This window comes from Alligator mississippiensis, chromosome 1, assembly GCF_030867095.1.
Source record: "Alligator mississippiensis isolate rAllMis1 chromosome 1, rAllMis1, whole genome shotgun sequence".
Classification (NCBI taxonomy): Eukaryota; Metazoa; Chordata; order Crocodylia; family Alligatoridae; genus Alligator; species Alligator mississippiensis.
Window position 1 is genome coordinate 424,983,473 of NC_081824.1, and position 19,429 is coordinate 425,002,901.

At 39.1% G+C, this 19,429-nt stretch overlaps 1 protein-coding gene across 8 annotated transcripts in view; it reads right to left on the reverse strand.

The window, feature by feature from the left end:
* Nucleotides 1-19,429, reverse strand: part of FRY (FRY microtubule binding protein) — a 468,020-nt gene that overhangs the window by 299,250 nt on the left and 149,341 nt on the right. For 2 of the 8 annotated variants that reach the window (XM_006263565.4, XM_059717881.1), the window contains exon 1: nucleotides 5,054-5,773. The exons of 5 other annotated variants lie outside the window; for them this stretch is intronic. In XM_006263565.4, the coding sequence (XP_006263627.1) occupies nucleotides 5,054-5,123 (70 nt within the window). In that variant the 5' untranslated portion in view covers nucleotides 5,124-5,773. Of the gene's footprint in view, nucleotides 1-5,053; nucleotides 5,774-19,429 lie in introns of those variants that run through there. One more of the 8 variants, XM_059717914.1, reaches the window with a different exon arrangement.

Here is a 19,429-nt window from a genome sequence, read left to right on the forward strand (position 1 = left end):
GATGGTGTTCAATGCCGATAAATGCAAGGTTCTCCACCTTGGGAAGAAAAACCCGCAGCATCCTTATAGGCTCAGCAGTGCTATGTTGCCTAGCACTATGGAAGAAAGAGACTTGGGGGTCATCATTGACCACAAGATGAACATGAGCCTGCAGTGCGATGCTGCGGCTAGTAAAGCGACCAAAACGCTGGCTTGCATCCATAGATGCTTCTCAAGCAAATCCCGGGATGTCATTCTCCCCTTGTACTCGGCCTTAGTGAGGCTGCAGCTAGAGTACTGCGTCCAGTTTTGGGGTCCACAATTCAAAAAGGATGTGGAGAAGCTTGAGAGAGTCCAGAGAAGAGCCACGCGCATGATCAGAGGTCAGGGAAGCAGACCCTACGATGACAGGCTGAGAGCCCTGGGGCTCTTTAGCCTGGAAAAGCGCAGGCTCAGGGGTGATCTGATGGCCACCTATAAGTTTATCGGGGTGACCACCAGTATCTGGGGGAACGTTTGTTCACCAGAGCGCCCCAAGGGATGACGACTAGGTCGAATGGTCATAAACTACTACAAGACCGTTTCAGGCTGGACATAAGGAAGAATTTCTTTACTGTCTGAGCCCCCAAGGTCTGGAACAGCCTGCCACCGGAGGTGGTTCAAGCACTTATATTGAACACCTTCAAGAGCAAACTGGATGCTTATCTTGCTGGGATCCCATGAACCCAGCTGACTTCCTGCCCTTTGGGCAGGGGGCTGGACTCGATGATCTTCCGAGGTCCCTTCCAGCCCTAATGTCTATGAAATCTATGAAATATTTAGCTAAGAACTTGCTATGAGTTTTGAATAATGTAGTAAGTATTCCTCCAACTGAAAAAATAAATTAAACGACTGGATGACTCAAGAAAATGCAGACATATAAGGATTTTCAGTTTGTAAGTTGTTGACTAAAATTTATCCTGGGTCAATTATGATTAAAAACCAATCATATATTACGAAGTGATAACTTTTCAGTTGTCTACATGAAATGATTTTGTAATCTCAGGCTATATCCAACTCCTGTCTCAAACCATAAGCAAAGAGTTGGCTCTTTTAAAAAAGAAGAGCCAACCAATAGTTACATATGCACAGCTGGACTGTAGAGAGTAAAAGTAAGCCTTCCATTTGTGCCATTTTCTTTTCTCTCCAGATCAGGAAAGGAGGAATACATTGAAATGTTAGTCTAGTAAGTGTAGAAGAAAGAACTAGGGCTTGCATCTTCAATAGTTTATACTAGCTGCAATGTAGTGCTACACAACTTTTAGTAGACAATATAATCCCTTCTCTATTTTGTTTGTTTTTCTTGCTTTTTTTTGTCCTGTAATGGTAAGAACAAATCCAAGATGTTATAGTCATTTAAAAAACCAACCAGCACTCTAAGAACCACATTCTGATCCTCTTGATCATAGCAAGTAATATTTTACTGCACAAATAGTCTCATTGACCATGTCCAGATGAGCACGGATGTTTGGGTCTCCAGGGACAAGTAGCAGCGGTGCACCTTGTGTCGCAGATACTTGTCCCCAGGGGACACCCATGCCATGTGCACTTTGGCACGTGGCAAATTATCCCAGGGGCAGTAAGGGAGGCTGGGGCTGGCCTCAGCAGCCTTATCTGGTGTCGTGGGGTTCTCCTGGGGATGAAGCAGCAGTGATCCTGCTGGGCAAAGCTTGGCTGGCAACTGCAATGCACCTCTGGGCAGCCCGGCTCTGCTTTTCAGCGGTGCATGCTGCCGGTGCATGTGCTGATCCGTTGTTTTTTCCACAGGTTTTTTTGACCCCTGAATATCTAGGGGTCAAAAAAACCTGTGGAAAAAAAAAGCGGAGCAGTGCATGCATGGGCAGTGTGCCCTTGCAGCATAGAGAACACCTAACTGTGAGGTACGTGGCGCTGCAGATGTGTCTGTGGCGCCACATACCACATGGCCATGCTTGTCTGGACGCACCCATTGATTTCAATGGGGAAATGTTTGGAATAAAGTACTTTTTAGCATGATAATGGATTGCATTCTAGCCATGCTATTTTTATTAGTGCAGTTTCCTAGCCAAAGTAATATAAATATGCTTTTTGTAATGAAATATGCACCTGCAGTTCGTTTTCATAATCCACACACCTTCCTTTATGTGAACTAGAGTGGTAAATGGAAATAGCATCACTCCTTCTCTTCAGCAAGTTACTGGAATATTTGCCACCACTGCTTGAAATGCATGGTATTTCATTAACACGTGCAGAGTCAAATTGTGCCTTTAGTCTTGGTAGTCACATATGAAAGAGTTCAAGAAAGTCAAGGCAGTGGATGGCTCAAGAGGCAGCAAAACAGCACCATGCACCCATCTACAACATTCTGTTGACTAAATGAGTCTAAATATTATGGGTGTGCAGAACAATCTCAGATAAACACACCGCAAGATGTATATTAGCTCTCTCCCTAGCTAGCTGGTAGTCATGTGAGCCAACAAGCATGACAGCTGGGCATTTCTGCAAGTGCAATAGCATGCCACATAGAAATCCTGCCTTATTAGTGCATAAAAGGGTAAAGTAGCATTCCATTTCAGAAGATCTTTGACAGCAAAGTTGGATACTAACTCCAAACCAAAATGGAGTATCTCAGCTCTATGTTCCAAGCAACACAGCAGGCATACACTGAACAGTCTATAACAAATATTAATGCTGTATATAACCTTTTGTATATTTCAACAAGAATGACCATTTCATTACACTGATAAACCTCAGGAAGGACAACCACTGTTTATGGTTGGTATTCAAGGAACTGCTGATTTATGAAAATCTTTATGAATAGGACCTTTATTACCTCTACCAATTGCATAGCATATGCCTTATTTTTCTATCTAATTAAAAAAAAACACACTTTCAGAAGCTATGCTGACAAACACATCAGCATACTTAATCACTCACTTATGCTCACTGGTATGCAGGTCCCCATCACCTATGATTCTGAAAATATACTCCTGTGCATACATGTGCAAGCTTAGTTTTTTTAAGCAAGGGAAGCTTTTTCCTCTGCTCCACCCAATATACAACAAAGTTGAAGAAAAACCTGGGCCTGTCAAAACCCCATATCTTTTAATCCATTTTTTTAGCCAAAAAGAATATATATAGTTTCATAAAATCCTTTCTGACTATAAACAGATAAATGTGGAAACAATTGTAAATATACTGCAAATAAAACTGGATTAACTGATAGTATTAACTGACTGTTTCACCTAAGTACAATACAAAACACATTTTTCTGTGATAGAAACTGTTACTTCATATGTTTTGTTTTTATTCTTCAGAAACACAGACAAAGGGATAAAGAGATATAATATAAAATTTAATTTAAGAGTTCCAATTTGAGTTTATGAATTTACTATTTGTTTCTAAATATGTTCCTAGGAAAGTGTAGGTGGAATAGACTGAATTCAACATAGAAAAAGGATTTACTGTTAAAATTACTTTTCATAATACTTTAACAATATTATATTCTTATGGTTAAAAAATAAAAGAGTTAGTAATACCTGGTGTTTTATACTAGTACATTAAAGAAATGAAATAAAAACAGAATAATTTGACAGCTTTCCTACCACCAAGAAGATTTATTTTTCTTTTCTTTCATAAGCTGTGACTAATTAGTTACAAGATATCCATTGTCACAACACATACTTATGCTTTCTTTAATTAATTGGCAGTAGGTCAAAAGCTAAAATAATAATAAATTCCTCTAATCCTCATTATGCCATAAATTCTAAATGTACTCAATGTAGGCAAAATGGTTTTTAGGTTATGAAAAATCAAGCAATGTTGTTTAGAGAACAGCATTATTCCCTAGTCACTACACACTTAGTGAAAAAACAATTTCGGGTAAGCCCTACAGTGTATATATACTGTAGTTCAAAATGACCTGGAAAACTATGGTTTCTATGGATATCATTTAGTTAGGAAAAACACAGCACACTGTATGTTAAGTATTCTATTTTGTATTCCTGGAGATATCCAGATATGTCAGACATTGTCTATATCTGCAAAGTACAATTTTATATACTACATTATTTTATACAAGTCATTTATGCAGGAGCTATTTACTTACAGAGATTATGATGATCAGTACGTACCTGCATACATAACCAACTTGTATTTTTCCAGAGACATTCTTTTCAGTATTTAAAAACATTTTAATGTATGTGAGCCTGACATATTAACAATTACCAGCATGAAAAAGGAAGTTAATATACATATATTTTTAAAATAAAAGGCAAATCTGGAAAGGAACTAGGAATCTAGAGGCCTGACTCTGTCTACATTTACAAACACTGCCTTTATTTAGAGACCTTAATTATATAACATTCCTGAAAAAGCTTGCCTGATACAGATAGCAATGGCATACTTGGACTATCAATCCTGAAATACTTGTGGAAGACTCAAATCTCATTTATTTACACTGTGTAAAACTCCAGTTTGGATGAGATAAACAGATAGATTCCTTTTGGATAAAATATCACTGAAGATTCTGAAATCAATCCCAAATGTAATTAAGGAAATATTGCTGTAAGTACCCAATTCATATTTCCTTGACTTTTTATCATATTAAAATAATGACATGCAGAACTGAAATACAAGTAGCACATTTTTTGTTTACCAAACACAATATAAAATATAAAGTACTTCAGAGCAATGCCACGCCCAAGGAATTAAACAGCACTTCAAAAATATTTAGGTATAGTCTGAATAAATCTAATAAATATCTGGGCAGGAAATGCTGTTTGGAATGCACTGCTCTGTACTATTCCAGAGAGCCGAAAGCAGCCTAACTTGAGAATTCAATCAGGCAGAATCTAGTATAATCTCATATGAGACTTTGCAGTTAATGAAAGCTATTAAAATCTCTGACATTTTGATTATTATAGCAGATGGAAGAAAAAATTATTTGGTTCGCTATAATACAAGCATACAATAAATGAAGGATTTTATTATTAGGTTATCCTAACTATTTACAAGGCAATGCATAATATGAAAAGATTACTCTTCTGCTACTCACTATTGCTCCAGGATTTCAGTAAATATTTGATACTGATTTCAAAGAAGCCTGAATCCTGCTGGCTAGCCATGTCTGCTGCATACAAAGAAGCTTCTATAATTCTGAGCAGCTGAAGTGGCAGGTACTGTGTATGTAGATGTGACTGTCACCAGTTAATGATGTAAACGAGGGGTCAGAAGAGGAAATGAAGTCTCTGCAGATTTACTTCTTCCGTTCATGGTAGGTAAGCTCTCATTTGAAAACAACAACAAACACACACCATGAGATGCTCATCCTCTGATCTTCCTGTAGGGCTTGCACTAGTTTTATTTGCTGTCTATTTTATTCCCAGAAAATCCTCAGTAGGTGTTTTCATTTATTCCATTCCAAATGGACCACATTTCTGCTGCCTTTTCATGTGCTCAGTTCAATGCATGTACAGTACCAAAGCAGTTGTTGCATAAACACGGGTAGAATGTCTTCCTGAAGAGGGTTTCAGCTGGCCTTTTAATAATGTGCAGTCTGCCTGTCTGAAGCCTTTTCCATTAGCAGCTGATAGACTAAACGTATGCACCTCCTCCTGCAAACACAGAGAATCAACTTAAAGCCCCACGGAGAATGTCTCTTCTGTAGCTGAGAGAATTTCTGTTATTATTTTCCCTTTAGAAAAGCCTCTAATGAATATCGTGTGTATGTTCTGGTCAGCTGCTTCCTTTCAGTCTGTTTCCAAGAACAACACACTGAACTGTACACAACTGCATCATGCTGCGGTAAAGCAAAGCTGCGCCCATATATCTGATTGCAGTGACGTTTAAAAAAAGCCCATCAGTCAGGCTAGTTGCACAAGAAAAGCACTCAGAGAGCAGGAAAAAAAATACGTTTATATTGGCTGTTTCTGCTCGTCTTTCACAGCTACAGAAAAATCTCACTGTGACGTCATTCTAGTCTTCAATTATGCTGCTTATAAAAATGAGAGATGGCAGGCTGAATTTTGTTAGAAAATAAAACAGAGGCAGTTCACTGACTGTTATTCCATCTGTAATTTCTACAGTAGATTTCCTTACTAGGTACAACTTACCCATTTCTAGATAGTTTTTAATTCTAGTAATCACAGCTGATCAGTATGTACAGCTTAGTAATAATGGAGAAAACTAAACGGCATCAATTTTTCAATGGCTTTTTGGTTTGTGAGTTCTTGGTATTATGCTTCTTGATTTTAGCTTACTGGGTTTTACATTGTTTCTTTTCTCACCCAGTGGAAAACAGAGTGTAATACATCACATAAAATTCAGGCTCAAGCTTAGCCTTTTCATCCAAGAATATTATGAAATGTTATATTTTCACAATGTTAGTCCCAGAAAATTATATCTTCTTATTTAATTAAAACATGGGACCGTAGGACATAGTGCTGGATGGGACCTCCTATAACTGAGTCGACTCACTTTTACTGCAGGTGATTATAACTGATAATCCATTTTGTAAATGTCTTAAGTCCCATCTTGAAACCAGTTAGGTTTCTTGACCCCACTACTTGCACTGGAAGACTGTTCCACTGCTCTGATGATTACACATCTTCTAATTTCCAGCCTAAATCTATTCATGTCCCATATATAACCTTTCAGTCTTGTGCCAACATTGTCCTTTAGCTTCAATACCTTTCCTTCTTTCAGAGTTTATCTATATATCTATATGAAGCAAGTATGCCCTCTTTCAGCCTCCATCTTGCTACGCTAATCAAGCAAAATACTTTTCCTCCGTTCCCTTAATTATCCTGAAGACCCTCCATTGCCTCCATTCATTGTGAATTCATAGAATTATAGAATAATAGGTTTGGAAGGGGCCTAAGGAAGCCACCTTGTTCAGCCCCCTCCTCAAAGCAGGATCATTGCTGACTAAATCATCCAAGTCAAATGTCTGCTTCACCTGCTCTTAAAAACATGAGATTCCACAGCCTGTTCCAAAGCTTAATCACCCTCATAGTGAGAAAGTTCTCCCACATATCCAACCCCAGTTTCCCCTGCTGCAGTTAAAGACCCTGCTGTTTGGCCTGCCCCCAAGGCCATAGACAATACCCTATTTTTCTTTGCTGTATAATCACCCTTCAGATAGTTGAGGGCTATTATCAAAATAACCCCTTCATATCCTCTTCACCAGATTAAATAACTCTGGTTCTTTCAACCTATCTGCATAAGCCATGTACGACTCTAATTTCTCACCAGTCTAATTATTTTTGTCACACTACACTGGACTCTAATTTGCCTATATCTGTCTTGAATGGAAGGATCCAAAATTCATCTTAATTGAATGAAGGGTTAACTAGATAAAATAGATTAGGATTAGATAAAATGTAACTAATGCCTTGTAAAATGGCATTAGAATTTCACTATTTCTACTGGACATGCCTCAACTCTAAGGTTTCATTTACCTTTTTTCACAGCTTATATTCATTGATGTCTCATATTCATGAAATGGTCAACTGATACACTTAGGTTTTCTTCCTCCTCTTGCTTCCAGCTGATTAGATCCCAACATATAGTATACGTTCTTGTTATTAGCACAGAAGAGCATACTCTTGCAGTTTGTATTATTAAATTTCATCCCATTTCTATTATTCCAGCTATCAAGGTCATCCAATTCTTCCAATGAGATATACCTCCCAAATTTGTCTGCAGATATCACTAGCACCTCCCAACCTTTTGTGCTAAAGTAATTAGTGAAAATACTAATTATCAAACCCAAGACTGAGCCTTGATTCTACTGGTAACTTCTCATCACCACATGACATCACCCTACAGCACAATTCACAGTATTCCCCCGATGGCCATTTCCTTACCCAACTCCTCCTTACCCATCTTCCTCAATTTACCTAATAATTTCCCATGTAGCACCCATGTAGCACTATTTTACCAAAGTCCAGCATTAGGTTAGATCTATTGCATTTCCCTTGTTTCAAAAATATCTTATTAAGGAAAGATATCAGATTTTTCTGGCATGAACTACCTTTCTTAAATCCATTTTAAAATTTTATTCTATCTGCTATTTACCTCCATGTCTTTCAATATCCTTTCCTTCAAAAATTACCCTAACGGCACTGCATACTATTTAGATCAGATCAACTGATCTGTAGTTGTTTGGATCAATATTTTCCAGTTTTGGCTGTTCTTGAATCATATGGTGCTGCTTTCATCTTGGTAAGAGGGAATGAACATCCTCACTACTGTGCTGGTGATTTCATGTTCTATTTTTTTTAACACTATGGGATGAAGATTACTTGGTGTCATGCCTCCCCCACCACTCCCACTGCAGTGCATTAGGCTGTTTGAGTTCTACTTCCATCATGGTTGTGACAACTGGCATTTCCATAATCAAATACACATTAACCATTCTAACTTTACCTCCACGGTCAAAATCATTATTGAAAAATGAAGCAAACAATTCACTTAGTTTTGGGACCATACCTAGATTTTCTTTAATTTTGATCACATCCTCACTGCACAGCTGATCTAATTCTTCCCTCTGTGTACCCTCATAAAAGTTTACATGATTACAGAACCTTTTACACTGTTTTATTTCTGTTTGCAAGATTAAACTCAGCTTGAATTTTGGAAATTCTTACTTCAGTCCTACATCTTCTGTCTTGCAAGACATCACTTTCTTTTCTGATCAATGCTGTCAGCCAGTCTTTAAAAGTTCTCTGCTACCTCCTTGTTTTTTGAAGAGTTTATTCAACTAAGTAAATCTGGAGCGCTTCTCTTCAAGTTTTGCCCATTGCTGAGGATGCACATAGCTTTATCACCTTGGACTTAAAGAAATTCCAGTTTCTTAAGCTTTTCAGTACAAAGTACTTCACTGACTAGTAATTAATTTCTCAAAGTCTAACTTTTAGAAATTTAAATTAGTTAAAAACCTATTTTTATTTAGTCTTCCATTTCATTTAAATTGAAGATAATTTTATCCAACACCGATTTCTATGACTAACTCTTCCATAGCATCCTTGCTACTTTCCAAAACTAAATCTAAAATACCATCACCTTTCATTGGTTCTGAGAGTATTTGGTAAAATATGTTTCGGTTACCTTAGTCATGAATATCTGGGTGCTACTATTATTACTAACATTTGTTCTTCAGTGGGTGGATCTACACATGCAATTAATGCAACCTGAGAAACTCTGGAGCACTTTGAGCCCCAGTACACTGCTCCTGGGTGCAGTGTGTATATGTTCTCCTCGGACAGCAGCACTTTGCGCCAGGTTAGAGCAGGCCTAGGTTAGCAACAGGCTTGCGGGGTCAGCTCCAGCCTCTGGGTGGCAGTGCTGGGTGGCAGAAGGACTGATTGGGACACGGATGGAGCTGTGTGGCTAGGCAGCAGGCAGAGGTCTGGCCCTCTGCTGTCTGTGCTGACCAGGCACAATTTCTGCCCACAGTCCCTGTGTACATGGGCATTTCATGGCAGTTGTTTACTCTGCCATAGGAGTGTTAATTAGTTTACTGTACCCTAATATCAATGCACACATAAACTGTAGCACTTCACTGTGGAGCTAATTAGTCAACTCCGCAGTAAAGCACACATGTAAATGCACCCAGTCAATACCTGGGAAGATTGAGTCTCTCCTGATCACTCAATTCCCAGTAGCATTTCTCTGTGTAGTATTGTATTTTCTCACATACAACACACTTTCCCCCAAAAAACAACAAATGGGAGTGCGCATTATACGTAAAGAAATATGGTAAGAAGTTTCTGCCACATACCAGGTAAAGGCAAAAATAGAAACTTAGGTGCTAATACTTAGTTTCTTACTACAAGAAAACATCTTTTTTCCTTCTTTCTGCCTTTCAAAAACAAGATGCATATTATATTTTGGGGCACATTATATGCAAGGAAATATAGTGTTAAAGAGAACTATTCATATCCAACTGGGAACCTGGGCGGCTGAGGGGCTTATAGCAATCCCATATCATAATCCCAATTAAAACTTAATTTACCATCTTCCTGAAAGAGATCTTGGCCTAATACAATTCTGTTTCATTCTTGCTGTTACTTCTTATTTTAAGTCTACCACATCATCAAAGTACCATACTATGCCACCCCCTCTACCTCCATTTTCATTTTTCCTATGGAGTACATGCCTATGGAAAATAATATGCATTTCCTCTGAATACTCACAATTACACCAACAATGCTGCATAAATTAATGAGCTCAATACTTTGAATATTGAAAAATACAATAAAAATCATCCTCATTCTAGAGTTCAGAGTTTTTGTATCAAATGCAAAATTACACATAGAAAAAGATCTCTTATATTGTGCCTTCTGGTCTAAAAATATTTTCTAAAATGAACTGTAGTGACAATCCAAAGCACTGTAGATTTTCTTAGTCAATAGAGCAATGTTTACAACTCATCCTGTTGAAAAAAACCCAGCCTTTAGAGAAACTATTTCAATACTTTACTTTTACTGCACCACATTTAAGATCTTTGTTTAAATCATATTTATATTATACCATTAGTTTATATTTATTATTTAATCAAATTTCACTTAAAAACTTTACCTTCATGATTAACAGTCGTTGCAGAGTTTAATCTTGGCTATGCTATACTAGGTGAAGGCAGTTAAAAATTAATATTGAATCCTATTAAAGCTTTTTAAAATATGAAACCTTTATCCTTGAAGATATGTTAAAATGCATTAAATGGTCTTTCAACATACATTTAACTCTAATATTAGAACATCTTAGAGATAACAGCACATTTTTGGCAACATTTTAGAAACATTCCTAAAACAGCTGGAACAAGCTGAAATAGCAGTAAAAACAACATTCTTATTTAGCTCTAACAAAGTTCTTAAATTGGTTTTTATAAGGCTTAAATGGTAAAAAAAAGGAAACAAAAAATCATATCAAATAAACTCCCAAAATTCCCAGTAGCTTCCACATTCTTCATTAATTTAATTTTCAATCTCAAAGAGTTAGTATGTACACATTTTAGTCAGTGAAAATGAAGTTGGCACAAGACACAAAAGATTAAGTTTTAAAACAATTATTTTGGCTAGACCCTGTAGTCTATATATTTACAGGCTATCAACACTCTAGTGTACATGTTTTAGTCCACGACAAACTGAATGTTAACATATGTCAGTTTCAGTAAGGAGACTTACAATACCATTTTTCTCAATACTGAAGAAATAAAAGATCAAGAACAGAACTATTTTCACAGATCTGCCAGGAGAAATGGCTTGCATCTTCTATTATGGTAGACAGCAGTGTTTCAAGTACATAAAATTGCATTCAAACCGACTCCTGCTACCTTGTCTATATTCTGTGCTCATAAAAGTCTCCTTAAGCACAGACAGAGAATATCCAGGTACCTTGGGCAATGGATTATACCCCCATCTGGAAAAGCAGACACTGGAAATGTTCTTTCCCACCTCTGGTCTGAGGGCACCCTAACTAATCACCATGTTAAGGTAAAAGGGGCAACAACTCACCATACATCTGCTGCTCCACAGTAACTGCCAATGAATATGTTCTTTCCCAACGGTAAATGAAGGCTAAACCACAGTAGCTAGACCACAATAAAAAAGGGGAAGCCACTACACTTTAGCTTCCTTGTACCAGAGTAAGAACACACACACAAAACATGGTAAACCCCCAGTGCCTTTTACCTTTCAAGAACTAATTCATATGGCCATACCCTTACATTGGCGTGGATTAGCCTTTTGGCCTGTCAATAGTGCTCTCATGATTGGTATATGAATGACTGTTCCCACAGAAAAACTCTGAAAATAGACTTAAAAAAACCTTGGCCTGATAACAGAAAAAAGAATGGCAAAACGATACATCAACACTTTTGCAATTACTATTTATGATAGGTATGTATGCAGTTTAGTACTGTACAATCAGAGTTGTGGTCAGATACATTCTTCAACCAGCATAACATAAAAGGAGCTGTGAGTATAAGATGGCCTAGCAGGTTGATCAGATACAATCTCTAGAGCTCATTTTGGATGTAATGTGCATGGAAGCATTCAGTGCTAGGGCTTTTACAATTTAAAGCAAAACTCAAAGATGAGAGGAATGAGTTCTGCACATGAACCTATCTTCTTCTAGCAGTAGTTTCCAAAAACAAAAACCTTAGTCTTACTTGTTGGCAAAAGAATACCGTTTTTAGCTCAAGTCACAAGGCAATGCACTCTTGGCCCTTGGTTCAAGTCCCACTGATAAACTACAGTGACTGCATTTTTTAACAGGCATATGTAATGTTTAATACCTGTCCTGTTATAAAATCTCACTCTAGCCTACAATGGCACTACCAATATTATCACATACTATGGTCTAGAAGAGTTTGATCCTGCTTTCAGGCTTGAGTTGCTGATCTGCATGGCTAAGTACAAACAGTCAAAAAGCCCAAGGCTGAATTGATTCAGTCTTTGCAAGTTAGTCTAAACTACAAAGATTGAACCAATAAGCAAATGAACAGACATTCACTTTTGATTCAGGAAATGGAGTCACATGCCTGCAGTGGCTCAAGTCAGAACCCAGGAGGCATTAGAGCACAGTTCTCTGGCATGTAGTCAGCATGGGCTATGTGTTTGAGTCCTCTTCCTGCTGCCCCCAAGGCCTCTGGGATTCACAGTTCAGAATTGCAGCAGCAGGACCCTGCAGGGTTGCTCTTCACTTCTTCCTGCTTCCAGGTACCTCTGGGATTTGGAGTCCACAGTTGCAGCCAGCACTAAGTAAGCAGGGCAGGGTAGGTCTGTACTCAGGGGAAGTTTAACCCTACTTCCTGGCCCCAGACCACAGCAGGGGTTTGCCTGGGGAGGGGCAGTGGGGTCAGAAAGCCAGCCCTCACTGCTCCAGCTAGGTAGCAGAATGGCAGGGCCAGCCCTGCTCTCTGAAGCAGACAGCCCAGCCCAGCCCAGGGCTGCAAAATGCTTGGAGGCTGGGGGACTCTGATTTAACTTGAACCAGGAAAGGGTCTGTGACAGAAGTTTCATGAACTGGTTTGACCTAAATCAGTTAAGTCTGATTCAGTATTCAACCATTTAGCCATTTTGAAACTGGTTTATGTGCACTGAACTTCTATTCTGTTACAGGTTTAAACCAATTTCTGATCACTTAAACCAGTTTATGTGTAACTTCTGTCCCTAGCCCATAACACAAACCTCCCCCACAAAATACACAGGTATAGAATATCTACATTGGGATTATGAAAATTTTAAACATGCAAGTCAAACTACAATCATAAACAAGTCAAAAGTTTCCCTTTATGTGATCAACAATGGACATGAGAATTTGTGAGAAGGAAGGTTTTTTCCCCAGACCTGAAGAAGGGAACTTTATGCCTGAAAGCTTCTTTAACATTTCTCCTAACTAAACAGTGATCCAATAAAAGTTATGACCAAAAAAATCTTGCTGCTTACATATTTCCTGGAACATCACAGCTACAATAATCCAACCCTGCTACATATGACAATTTGTGTTTTAGAAAAAAAAGTGAAGGCCTAGAGCTCCTGAACATTAAAATAAAGATATTTTTGTATATATTTTTTTTTTCAAGAAATGCATGCAATATTTTAATCTCATTTTAATGTCTCTCTCCTTTTACATATATTTTCTATATTTTAGACTATAATTTACTGGGGGCACATACAAGACAATGGTTAGTGCTCAACATTATCATTGTTTGTATTATGCTGGGGGAGGTGAATGTGTAGCAGTGCAATACTAATATATTTTTCTTGTATTTAAGACTGTGTGCCTATCCTTTAAAGCCAGATCCAGGCATGCAGTCACGTGTAGTTTGAGGCACTGCAAACCTCTTTGCGGCACCACAAACTTCACACTCAGCACATTAAAATGTGCCCCACACTGCAAATTTGCAGCACAGGGGCAAAATTTGCTAATAGGAAATCCCAGTAGCAAAAAAAAAAAGCACCAAAAACAAGCGGTATGGAGCATGTTCCAGGCGGATTTGCTGGCAGGCAAGGAGGCTCGGTGCTCCTGGGAGACATTCTGGTTGCTGGCCAGAACATCTCCCCTCTAGTTGTCCCCTGGCTCCTCCAGCACACCGGGAGCTAGGAGAAGCAGGGAAACGGCAGTTTCCCCAAAGCAGGGCATTTTGCCCCTGCACCAAAACCAATATGCAGGGGCATGCACAGTAGCAAAAAAAGTAGCAGCATAAACTTGTGCTGCTGCTTTATTCCCTGATGAAGTGCACGCCTCTGCATGTGGGGACATGTCCTAAGATACTCAGACTTTTCCAAGCTATACAAACCAAAATGAACCATTGCCTCATATCATAACCACATGCCCTAGTAAACTATGGTAAAAGATTTAAACTTTTTTATAATATTGTAGGGGAAAAGAGGGATGAAAGACAGCCCACCTTGAAAATTACAACATGAAAAAATAAAGACAATAGGGATTGTTTTGTTTTCGTTATATTGTGGCTCTTTTTAGAATTAAGTTTCAATCTTTGTTAGAGTTCTGGAAAGCAGATGGAAAAACAGTTCGTGTGGCTAGCTTTATATTTGATTACAAAACAACAACACAGGGTTTATGAAACACTAGGTAACATTCCTTTCCCCTCTCTTCTGCATGAATTCCATTTATTTCACCTGAGTGACCTTAGATTTTCTGAATTGCAATCTCTTCTACTTTTCTCCCATTAAAAAATGTACAAGTGTTTTTTGTTTTTCCAGTGTTTCCAATGCTACTTTACTAAATATAAGTGTATGTATAACATTAAACAATTGAAAACAGACATTAACCACACGTGCATACACTGCACATTAATGTCTTCATTTGAAAAGCAGATCAGAAATTTCATCTAAATCATCTGAAATGCGCACTTATTATAAAGCACTCACAACCACATATGCCACAATCAAAATTCAAAATATAGATGTATATAGAAGTTACACACAATCCAAAATGTCATGAGGCTCAGCATTTTAATGAGACAGGTCAAAACCAAGGCAACAGCCAGTCTATTCAGTTTTTATGTCTGAATCCTGTTATGTTTTGCTTCACCATTTTCCTCTCTTTGTACTTGCGTTAATATATTGCCACCTAGTGTTGAAAAGCATAAACACAGAATCAGTAAAATAAAGATGACTAATGAAAGGCATGTACTCATGCCATGAAATGTCAGAATTGCAGATAAAAGTACAGTAATATCTTAAGATACACTTATTCAGTTTTAAGAAGTATTTCAGACAGCTAGATACTTTAGATAAGATTATTTAAAATATTTTAATAGAGAAATTATTTGAGTATTCATGTTAATTTTCTGACACTGAATTAATGAGTATCCTTGGGTAAGTAACAAGAATTGTGCAACTCAACTTCTTACCTGAAGTAACAGGGCTGTTTCTAATAAAGAATAATTCATAGTACAACTCCCAAGTAATTCTGGAGAGGATTAATCAGTTAATATTGGAACAATACCTTGAAGGTACAAACTGTTATAACTGTTATAAACTTTTTCTTGGTTGTGCTTGGTCTTGGAATCACAGAAAAAAAATGGGTGGAAGGCACTTCAAGAGGTCAGTTAGTTATATGTTTGTTTAAATCATAAGCCTGAGGAGTTATGTCATCTTCAGACTCTGCATCCCCTGGAAACTTTTTTTCTAACTGACAGTCACAGGAAACATTAATGAACTAGACAGGAACTTTCCCATGTTAAGTCAGTCTTACAAGCCAAGTGTGGAATCTGCAGATTAACTGATGAGTGTAAGCTTGAGTAATGCAAACAAGGTGGAAGCCCTCACACAAAGAAAGATGTAGCTTATGCAGCTACAGCGTATGCAAAACTTACACAGCATCTATGGATCAGCAGGCATGGAACATGCTTTGAGTAGCATTTTCTCACTGTGCTGCAGCTTACTCTGCTTCCTGGCACTGTCTCTCCAAGCAAGTCATTTTGCTCTGAGAATACACTCGTGATATAGCTGTAGACCAGAAAGTTTCCCCTTTGTTTTGTACAGCCTCTTTTGTTCTCCTTGTACATCTGTTCTAAATGACAAAGACAACATTTCTCAAATATCTCAATATACCTGGGCCTGCTCGGAGGCCATTGGCTTTCATTCTTCCCTTTTTTTTTGCCTAGCTTTAGATACAGGATGAGCAACCAAAGAGGCAACACCCAAAGTTAAGGATCACTTTAGACAGCTTGAGCCTAAATTACTGGCTGAAGGTTCAAGGCAGTGCAACGGGGGTAGAGCCAAGAAGAGAACCCAGGAGTCCTGACTCTTATTCTCACGCTCTAGTCAAGGGGGTGACTAACCTTTTCACACTGAAGGTCAGACATATTATTTCAGAGAGGTCTAGGGTCATAATCAATTCCTGAGCCTGATCTGATTCTTTTGTAACAAGCAAGGGTATAAAGCCATCATCGCACAGATACCTCCCTCATGGCAGTCTCTAATGGAAGACTGAAAGTGCTGGGGTCAAGAGCGGGAAGGGCTGGGATGTGCTGACCTGCAGATATCCCCATTTTCCTTATGGCCCCTGCCACATAACAGCTAGGGCAGTGATTCTCAAGGAACCCCTCCAAAACTTTCCTGAATTTGGTGGCAGCCTGGCTGAAAACCACTGTAAAGTCCTAGCCTACCTACTTTATAACCAGGCTGCCATGACCACTGCTGCCAGGTGGGACTGCCCTGTTTCTAAGACAGTTATGGGGAGGCTAGAGGTGGAAGTGGCTGTGGCAGGAGTGAGTGCCACTGCCTGCATTCGGTTTTGCTCTGCTCCCCTTTCCTCCCCCACTGGCTGGCAGTTTCTATATAGGAAATACAGGTTTTGCAGAAGCCTAATGTAGCCGTACCCTACAGCCAAAGTATCCCTCTTTGGGCTGCTGCCTGTATTTCCTATTTACAAACTGGCAGCCAATAGGGGAGGGGAGCAAAATCTAATACAAGCAGGTGAGCCTGTTCTTGCCACAGTTGCTTCCCTGTCTGGCCCTCCATACCCCTCCTGGAAAAAGGTATGGGGGCGCAGTTTCATCAGGCTCTGGCAGTAGCACTGGTGCCATGGCACCCTTGATAGGGTCTGAGAAACAGTGAGCCCAGGGCATGACAGAACAGGACACCTGGGCTAGCCTGACTGGCTGCGTCAGGGAGAGAAACATTATTTACTAGACTTGGTTTAGGCACAGATAGTCAAATGCTTGACCTACTCTTCCGGGGGTTGAACAACCTTCTCTGAACTAATCTCATCTCTCCTGTCATGCAAAAGGCACCCAGATGGGAAGCTGCTGGAGAAAAAGGAAGCCAACTCATCAGAGAACTGCTGACTCCCATCAGAGCTACTTTGTGGGATTCCAGGGAAGCAGGTGGAAGCAGCTGGGAGGGAGCTCTCCTTCCTGCCAACCCAGGGGGAAAGACTCAAAATAAACATTTCAATTTAAAAACTATGGATATAGCTCAGGGACACATTTTCATTTCAGAATTAAATAAACATTTTTTTCTAAACACCGGCACCTATGCAGCCACAACCACAAGCTGTTCACTAGGCTTCAATGGCTCCCTCTGTTTTCATGTTTCTCTTTATTTCATCTTTTTAAAGCTTTTTTTTTTTTTTTTTTGCAGCCTGATACCTCCACATTATGTGCATATCCCAAGGGGTTCTCATGGCTTGGCTAATCAAGAGCTGGAATTCTCAATACAATAGGCCTTCAACTCATTTTAAGATTCCAGCACAGATCTGTAAAACCCTTGCTATTTTTGGTTCATGCAATTTCTGTGATGTAGCTTTTAAAAAGAAGGATCTTCCTGGGTTTCAAATATATTTACACAAATACATATGATATTTTTCTTCTCTTTTTTAATCACAAAAACTTCCATTCTATCTCTAAAGCTTTCCCCACTTTACAACTTCCTATCGTTCTTGTCATGCACTGCTTGTTTAGTTTGGGGTTTTGGGGGGTTATTTTTTAAATAAAATTGTCCTTCTTGTTTTCTAGGTTTTCCTTTAATCACCAATTTTTCTTCTTTTCTAACTGATCTACTTGGATACTCACACCTTAAAATTCCAGCTACTACATTCATCACAGGAAGTGCAGTGTTACCTCCAGCCCCCTTCCTCTACCAACCATGCTAACCTTAAATGTCCTTTTCTCTATTTCTCTCATAAATAGAAAATGCCAGTTAATGCTCTGAATGGAATATTATACCTTATGCTTCAGGCTGCTTTAAGTTACTCTCTGTCTTTCAGGGATCAGGAGGAGATCTGATGTGACATGCAGACTATCTGACAATTGCCTCCTATAAGGTGTTAAACCTTCCTATGAAATATTTGGTACTGGCTACTGTGAGAACAGGTTACTAGACTAGGTGGCCTACAGGACTGTTATAACAATTCCTGCGTTATTTATTACAAATATCTCTGTGCTTTCCTCCACATTATCCTGATGCATAAACCATCCACAAGCTACTAACCTAATCCAAAAGGTACTACTCTATCCTCCAGATTCCTTTCAGCCTGCAACACTTTCCAAGAAATCAGTCATCTAATGATGGGTACCACTGAGCAGCAGTCACAGATAACTGGTTATATTAGATGCCTTTCAAATTATTTGGCAGTTAAGTTCTGCTTATTTAAGAAAGTAGCTACTTGTGGCTCCATCCGCCTTTTTTCTTCTATTTTTTTTCTTAAACTCACTTGTTTCTTCTTTTAAATAATATTATACATTCTTCAGGGCAAAAGTCAAATCTTCCTTGTTGGACACACAGCATCTAGTCCATTTCATGCAAGCAAATTAAGTAACTAACTTTTTCCTGTCACAACCCAAGGGTGTGATTTTTGTTTGTGAGTGCTTTGGCACTGCTAAATTGTTCCCGCTAAATTGCAGCTTCTTTGCACGGTAGAGTTTTCTGCTGCAGAGGAGAACCCCGGTGCAAAAGAATTCCCGCCACCAGTAGCTTTCTTTGCAGGGTGCATTTCTTTGTTGCAGCACAGAAATGTACATTGCAAGGAGTTCCCGCCATTCGTATTCAAATTTGTGCCCCACCATTGGCTAGTTCTAAATTATTCACACGTGGCAGCTAGTGATTGGCTTGCTAGCCGTATAAAAGGCTTGAGTGGTTTCCGCCCAAGTTGGAGGACTCCATGAACACCGGGAGGAGGAGACTTCACACTGTGTGAAGATCTCTAAGCGCTGCAGAGCCTATAGGACCCAGCGTATTTCAAGCAGGCAACAGGGGTCTGATCAGCCTCTAGCCTCTCCCCGCCACCGAGCGCAATCCTCGACGTATCCCTCTTCCCTGCGCGCAAAAAGGATCCACGGAGCCTAGCAAACTTTGTGTGAGTCTATTCAGAGCTCTCTACTTCGAGTACTTTCTTCGGTTGGCGCGATGGGCTTGCGGTTTAGAGCCTCCAACCGGATGGGCTAGAAGAA